An 8359-nucleotide genomic window follows, 5' to 3' on the forward strand; every position below is an offset into this window, starting at 1 on the left:
ATTTTACTCTGTCGGGTATTTGGTTGATTTGGGTATTTGGCAGATAATTACTTGAAAATAAATGAAGTGAGCTTCATCACTTTGAGGCAAACAACTGACAGTAATTGTTACCAGTGATAAAATTTAAGCATGTGAGTAAAGATTAGTATTTTGGAAGACTGGAAAACTCGTATCTACTGAGGGCTTAAACACTTCCCAATATTTGAGGACTTTTCTGATGAGATCGGGGTGATAGTGACAAATGTGCTTTTTACACATGGCATACTGAAACGTGTCAGTATTTGGTAGAGTCAATACCTGTAACTCACTGAAACAGCAGTTTCCGAATCACCGCCACCCGACATGACAGTGTGTGGGTAATTGATCCAGTTTGGGTGCGTGGTATGCCAATGAGTTTTAATGGAGCAGAGTGTGATGATATCAAAACTACAGGCGCCTGAGCAAGAACCAAGGCCAGGGCACCAAAGTGCAGAGTGGTGATTGTAGATGGAGTCCTTCACTGCCACGCTCTGGCGGAAAACAAAAGAAAAAGGCTGGTCTCACTTAAGAAGCTGGCCACAGTGGTACTCAGTCACCACTTAGAAAAGACCCAAACAGCAATGTGGTTGAGGACCTCTCACTCCTTTGAGGTAACCGAGTGTATTGACAAGGAACAGTAGTAGGTCACAACTGGGTAATTCAGATAACTCGTATAATACACATAATGTAGAATATGTAATTCATATGACCTTTTGATCATTGATGGGCTGTTTTGAACTGAACTCAGCTAAGTGCTATATTGACTTGTAAAAATGGCCCGTTTGCAATGTTGTAGACACAAATGCTCTTAGAATTTTTGGATGGAGTCAGCGTTTTGCTTTCCAGCATGTTCTCGAATTGAGGAGTGGGTTCTCTGTTTTTGTGGCAGTGAGTTTCTCTAAGACCCACACTCCTGCTCTCAGTGCGGCTACCGTGTGTTGAGCGAGGGGACAGTAGTGAGTGAGCTACCTTAGCGGGGACAGCACTGTGGGGCAGAGGTGGCAGCCTATGGCATCTGGGGATTTCCTGGTCGTTTCCTCTGTTGCACCTCACCAGGTTTCAGGTTGTCGTATGCATTTCACTGAATGATGAAGAAAGCCCAGCTGTTTTAAAGTGAGGCCTGTGGACCTGTGGGGGTCCCGAGACCTTTGCAGGGATTCTTAGCCTCAAAACTATTTCTGTGCTAATACTTAAGACTTTTGCTTTGATGATATCAAAGCAGTGGTGGGTAAAACTACAGGCGCGTGAGCATGAACCAAGGCCAGGGCACCAAAGCGCAGAGCGGTGATTGTAGATAGAGTCCTTCGTTGCCACGCTCTGGACGAAAACAAAAGAAAAAGGCTGATCTCACTTAAGAAAATCTTGAGGAACCGGAAAGAGCTATTAATTCTCTTAAATCTCCACCTTGGCATGCTTGTCTTTTTAGTATTCTGTGAGACAAAATGAGAAGTCTGCCTAATGTGCCACATATGAAGTGTGACAGTTGTCCTGAGGAGAAGTGCAAATCCCCTGCAAGCATTGTGAGCTAAACTGACTGTTTCCACAGCAACTCGTCTCTACTGAGGGCTTACAAACTTTCCAGTATCTGAGGATTTTTCTGATGAGATCGGGGTGATAGTGACAAATGTGCTTTTAACACATGGCACACTGAAACGTGTCAGTACTTGGTAGAGTCAATACCTGTAACTCACTGAAACAGCAGTTTCCGAATCACCGCCCCCCTACATGACAGTGCGTGGGTGAATGATCCAGGCAGGGTGCGTGGTATGCCAGTGGGTTTTAATGTAGCAGAGTGTGAAAAGTTCACGGATATGGTTTCAGATTCTGCACTACAACTGACATTCAAGACTCTACACTGGTTGAATCTGATCTAGTAACAAAGACCATCCACAGTTATTTAGATAGACTATTAAAATACTTTTTGTTTTTTGGTGACAGAGTCTTGCTCTGTCACCCAGGCTGGAGTGCAATGGCATGATCTTGGTTCACTGCAGCCTCCACCTCCTGGGTTCAAGTGATCCTCCTGAATCAGCCTCCCAAGTAGCTGGGACTACAGGCACGCGCCACCGCGCCTGGCTAATTTTTTTGACTTTTTAGTAGAGACACGGTTTTGCCATATTGCCCTGGCTGGTATCGAACTCCTGAGCTCAGTCAATCCACCTGCCTCGGCCTCCAAAAGTGCTAGGATTACAGGCACAAGCCGCTGCACCCGTCCCTAAAATACTTTTCTTTTGACCCCACTGCATACCTCCGTGAAGCCAGATTTTCTTTATCTACTTCAACTGGAACACCACATCACAACACATACATTCAGATTGAATGCAGAAACAGATGTGAAAATCCGGTTGTCTTTTATTAAGCTAGACTTTAAATAGATATGCAAAATTATAAAACAATGAGACTTTCTTCACTATTTGTTTTAAAAAATATAGCTATTTAAATTATTTATATTAACACATAATGGGTTTTTTAAATTTTTAATGAAATACGTAAGTAAATAAATAAATACATAAGTAAATAAATATTTTAAGAATGCCTGTTCTAATTTCTAGTATGGCAGATATTAATAGGTAGAACCCACATAAATTAAGTCTCTTTGGGACCCTCAGTGATTTTTAAGAACGGAAATGAGTCCTGACCTAAAATTGTGGTAGAGCCACTTGCTGCGCTAATTATTATTTGGGGGAAGCCCAAATCACCTGGTAGTAATGTGTTCGTAGTTAAAAAGTAGAGTCATATAATAATCATGTTGTTGTATACAGTACGCAAATCTTAAAATAATCTCAAACCACATTACGAATCAACTTTTCTTTATTATGAAAATTCTATTTATTGAAATGTAAATACATTCAGAATTCTGCATATGTCTCAAAGGGGTATAAAACTAAGCAGCTTATTCTTGTAGAACATAACCCTTGAAAAACATGGTAACATTTATAGACAGGTGGTTGCTTATCTGCTGTATAACTAAACATTAACATCAGGAGATGTGACATAGTTGTCATAAACAGCGGCATCTAGCTTATTTATTTGTCCCTTTATATTTTGCATGGCAATTTTAATATAGTAGCATTCAGCAAGTTAAAGAGAATGGGTTTGTGCATAGTAAAACTTTGTAGATACATAAACAGTAAAATGCCTTCAGTTTCCTTGCTAACATGCTTTCCTGCATTGCTTTTTGCAGCTTTTATCCATGACCCAGGATGACTACAAACCTTCTGATGTTAGTATACCCTTAGAGTTCTCATGTATGCATGTGTAAGTGATGTAAAGGCAACAGAAATGGAAGTAGCTCCTTTGAGTCCATTTTAATGATCTATTAAAATTTCCATAAGCTTTTCCATTTTTTGGCATAAAATGGTAGATTGCTGTTAAAATGAGATTGAGTATAATCATACAAAACATATTTAAATTTTAAGAAGCTTTGTGGGCTTTTTAAAAAGCATTTTGTTCTGTAGCTATGCCTATTACTTAAGTACGAAGTTTTGCATGCCCGTGGGTGCACATACACATATGTATAGGTGGGTGTTATGTTTATCTCAAAAATTGTAAAGCCAAAGAGACAGAAGGAGGAAACAGGCAATTGTACTTAGTGGTGTCGTAAGGACACAGCAACCTGAAGTCAGGCAGAGATCGCCAGAGAGTGACGCCTCAGCTGAGATCCCAGGGATGTCTGCATTCGTCCTGTGCAGAGCCACATAGGGCATAGGGCAGGACAGGGCTGGACCACAGCCCAGGAAAGGTCTACAGTCCCATATAGCTAGAAGGATGGCTGAGAGGTGGACAGTAGCAAAGGCTGAGGCTGGAAAGATCAGACCAAATCTTGAAGGCCTCCTTCGGCCATTTACAAGAGTTTGTTCTTCATACTGAAGACAGCAGGTGCGTAGCATGGTTTTTGGCAAAGTGCAGCAAGGTCAGATCCACATTCTCCTGCGATCACGCTGTGGAGACTAGAGTTGGAGAGGGAATGTACAAGATTCCCCTTACTGAAATATTTGGACAATTGGCTAAGTTAGTCACCTTGCAATCAACTCCTCACTGTTTGGTTGCAGTGGAGGAAGGGAAGTGGGGATGTGTCTACATTGAAAACCCAGGGCTGCTATGACAGGTGTCCCTTTCTCTGCACTCCCGGCAGGGCCTGCTGGTGACTGTGAACGGCAACCCCGTGGATTACCACACCATCCACCCCAGCCTGCCCATGGAGAACGGCCCCGGCAAAGCCGACCTCTACTCCACCCCCCAGTACCGGTGGGAGCCCTCTGATGACTCCTCAGGTAGGATCCAGCCCTGCGGACACGTACTGTATCAGGGTCACACTTCTCCCTCATTTAGAAGCGTGGCCGCTCTCTGTCTTTTTGTTGTTGTTGCTTATTTGATGTTTTTGAAACGGTATCCATGTCAGTATCATGAAGCTCACTTCTTTAAGTTCTGCCTGCATTTTGCCCCAGCATATTGCTAGTTGTGTTCTATCCTCCTATACAAAGTAAGTGACATAATTGGGGCAAACTTTGAAAATAAAAGGTGAAAACAATATTTTAAACATGTCAACTTAGGTATAGCATCTATATGTATGTTGGTCTTTCTTTTAGTTGATATTGTAATTATAGTCAGTGGTTTTCCTGGTTAGTGTATGAATTTTTGTTTGTTTGTTTGTTTCTTTGGGTTTTTTTTACTTTAGTTTAGTTTAGTTTTGAGACAGAGTCTCACTCTGTCTCCCAGGCTGGAGTGCAATGGTACAATCTCGGCTCACTGCAACCTTCACCTCCCGGGTTCAAGAAATTCTCCTGCCTCAGCCTCCTGAGTAGCTGGGACTATAGGTGGACACCACCACGCCTGGCTAATTTTTTGTATTTTAGTAGAGACGAGATTTCACTGTGTTGCCCAGGCTGGTCTCAAACTCCTGAGCTCAGGCAATCCGCCTGCCTTGGCCTCCCAAACTCCTGGGATTACAGGTGTGGGCCACCGCACCCGGCCGAGTGTTTTTTAAGAGTTCTTTTTTTGTCCATTTAAAGAAAAAACGAGGTTGTCGAAACTTTTTTTTTTTTTTTTTTTTTTATTTTACTTTAAGTTCTAGGGTACATGTGCATAACGTGCAGGTTACATATGTATACATGTGCCATGTTGGTGTGCTGCACCCATCAACTCGTCAGCACCCATCAATTCATCATTTATATCAGGTATAACTCCCCAATGCAATCCCTCCCCCCTCCCCCCTCCCCATGATAGGCCCCAGTGTGTGATGTTCCCCTTCCCGAGTCCAAGTGATCTCATTGTTCAGTTCCCACCTATGAGTGAGAACATGCGGTGTTTGGTTTTCTCTTCTTGTGATAGTTTGCTAAGAATGATGGTTTCCAGCTGCATCCATGTCCCTACAAAGGACGCAAACTCATCCTTTTTTATGGCTGCATAGTATTCCATGGTGTATATGTGCCACATTTTCTTAATCCAGTCTGTCACTGATGGACATTTGGGTTGATTCCAAGTCTTTGCTATTGTGAATAGTGCCGCAATAAACATACGTGTGCATGTGTCTTTGTAGTAGCATAATTTATAATCCTTTGGGTATATACCCAGTAGTGGGATGGCTGGGTCATATGGTACATCTAGTTCTAGATCCTTTTGCAAGGCTTTTTTCCTCTCTTTTCTTTCAGTTGTTTATGTTGAAGGAGAGCACTATCACTAAAGATGACAAATGGGTGTCCCGGGTCTGAGTTGCTCTCTCAGATTTGATTTTTGGTCTGCACAGCATTTAAAAACAATTTTAAATAGGCATCATTTAAAAAGCTGCACCTCTGACCTAGAAATGGACATTTCTGGAACCCTTGAAGAATGTGAAGGTCTGGCAACACTAGCCCCTTGCCTCTAGAAAACAGCAGTTAGCTGGACCTCTATTGTCATTGCCCCTGCCAGGGACCCATTGCCCGTCATCAGTCCATAAAGACAGAATTACAAAGTGACTGTAAAACTCTTGGATTTGCATCTCTGTTTGTGTGTAATTACAGCCAGAGTTCTCAGACCTTGTCCTGCCTTTAGTGAGTGGCCAGCAGCTCTCCAATTTGCGTCTGTGGTACATCATGCTTACTCCAAGGGCCTTTTTGCATAGCTCTTTATCAGGTTTATTCTGATGTCTGTTCTTCATAAATCTGTATCAGTACTTCCTGGAGTTGCCCCACAGGGCTTCTTAATGCTTAACTGTACAACTGGTTAGTCGTATTATCCGGCATTCCTCAGTAAGGTTAAATCAAGGTCAGCCACCACCCCCACTCCACCCTCACACCCATCCCATGATGACACCTGAGTGCTGCATACCATCAAACTCTACTCCCGGTCTCTGCTTCCTGCGTGCATGTGTTTTAGTTTGCAGCTCAGGCTTAAACTGGAAAGTTCAAGGAAACATGGTGCTTTCCAGTGTGCTCTTCAGAGCCTGGGCACCAGAAGCAAACACATACCCAAGAATCAGCATGTGCGGCTTCTGCCATTTGAGCTGTTGGGGTCACAGCCTAGACACCCTTCTATTTACCCATTACTTTCATGAGGACAAATAAATCGAATTTTGACTGCTGACAGGACAACCCAGACATACTGAAATCAGAAACTGGGCTTTCAAAAGTGAAACAAAAGCTGGAAACGTTTTCAAAATTGAATCTATACACACAAAAAGTGTCACAACCAGAAAAGTAGCATCCCCTGTCTATGGCCCCAGGGGCTTTTTCGTATAAACTGCAGGCTCATCCAGTCCTACTGCAGGAGGAATGAGAGCCAGTGGGCTTCTGCCAAGGACACACCATCGTCTCGCTGCGGAGCCCATGTGGAGTAGTGTGCACAGTCACTGATTTTTCAGTCATTTCTACCTCCTCTTTATGCTGCTAAGACACTTTCTCATGTAACCCACCTATACATAGCCCATTTGATTTAAACAAGAAAGACAGAAAGGACATTCTACTTAGTGGCTTAGAACAGCACTTAGTATGGCACACTTTCTCTGGACCAGGAACCTGGGCATCACTAGGCTCGTTCCTCTGGCTCAAGGTTGCTCATGAGGTTGCAGTCAAACTGCTGGCTGGAGCTGCTGTCTCATCTGAAGGCTTGACTGGGGGAGAATCTGTTCCCAGGCTCACTGTGTAGCTACTGGCTGGCCTCAGGCTCTTGCTGATGTCTGGCTAGCAGAGCCATCAGTTCTCACACCTGGGGCTCCCCATAGGGCAGTTCACAGCATGGTAGCTGGCTTGTCTGAGGACAAGCAGGTGGGAGAATAAGAGAGCACTCAAGGTGAAAAGCAAAGTCGTTTTAAACAGAATCTTGAAAGTGACCCTTGACCCCCTCTAAAGTGCCCTGTTTGTGTGAGAAGCCTGTCACAAGTCCCACCCACACTCGAGGGGAGGGGTAACTCAACCGCATGAACACCAGGAGGTGGGGGCTCTGATGACTGGCTTAGAGGCTTCCTTTCATACCTTCTTACGTGGAAGTTTTCCTTTCTCAATTACTTTCTCAGCATTGTTGAGAAAATTTCTCATATAGATGGATCTCAGGATCCATCTATATGCTGGATCCCATTACACTGACCAGGCAGAACTTATTGGTTCTGTTTGAATTCTAAGGGCTTTATGAATGGGAAACAATTTCTGAAGTCTTAAATAAAAGGCTATACCAAAACCATCCATGTGCTGCATTGCTTGGAACATTTATACAAATATCACATGTTTGCATAAATAGTTAAATAAAGTATTTGTCCATCTAGAAAAGCAAGAGGAGGAAGAGGAAGAGAAAGAAGAATTTGAAGAAGAAAGGAGCCGTGAGGAAAAAAAAAGTATCAAAGTTCATGCCATGGTCTCTGTATTCCAATTTATTATGAAACAAAGTTACATCTGTGCCCTCATAGCTATGATGGTATGTATGATATGATGGTATGCATGATATGATATGATGGTATGTATAATATGATATGTATAATATGATATGGTGCTATGTATGATATGATGGTAAGTATGATATATGATGGTATGTATAATATGATATGGTATGTATGCTATGATGGTATATATAATATGATGGTATACATATAATGGTATATAAGATAGGATGGTATAATATGATAGTACATATCTGATGGTATGTATGATATGATGCTATGTATGATATGATATGATGGTATGTATGATATGCTATGTGCAGTATGATATGATGCTATGTATGATATGATGGTGTGTATAATATCTGATGGTATGTATGATATGGTCTATATGATATGTATGATATGCTATGTGCAATATGATAGGGTATGTATGATATGATGATATGTATGATACAATGGTGTATACAATATCTGATGGTATGTATGATA

The 8359-nt window shown here is 42.3% G+C and overlaps 1 protein-coding gene across 2 annotated transcripts in view; it reads left to right on the forward strand.

The window, feature by feature from the left end:
- Positions 1 to 8359, forward strand: part of PIEZO2 (piezo type mechanosensitive ion channel component 2) — a 460236-nt gene that overhangs the window by 324772 nt on the left and 127105 nt on the right. For both annotated transcript variants that reach the window (XM_023228479.2, XM_026456028.1), the window contains exons 10-12: positions 3203 to 3241; positions 4154 to 4292; positions 7757 to 7905. In XM_023228479.2, coding sequence (XP_023084247.1) covers positions 3203 to 3241; positions 4154 to 4292; positions 7757 to 7905 — 327 coding nt within the window. The remainder of the gene's footprint in view (positions 1 to 3202; positions 3242 to 4153; positions 4293 to 7756; positions 7906 to 8359) is intronic.

The sequence above is a fragment of the Piliocolobus tephrosceles genome, chromosome 18 (assembly GCF_002776525.5).
Source record: "Piliocolobus tephrosceles isolate RC106 chromosome 18, ASM277652v3, whole genome shotgun sequence".
Lineage (NCBI taxonomy): Eukaryota > Metazoa > Chordata > Mammalia > Primates > Cercopithecidae > Piliocolobus > Piliocolobus tephrosceles.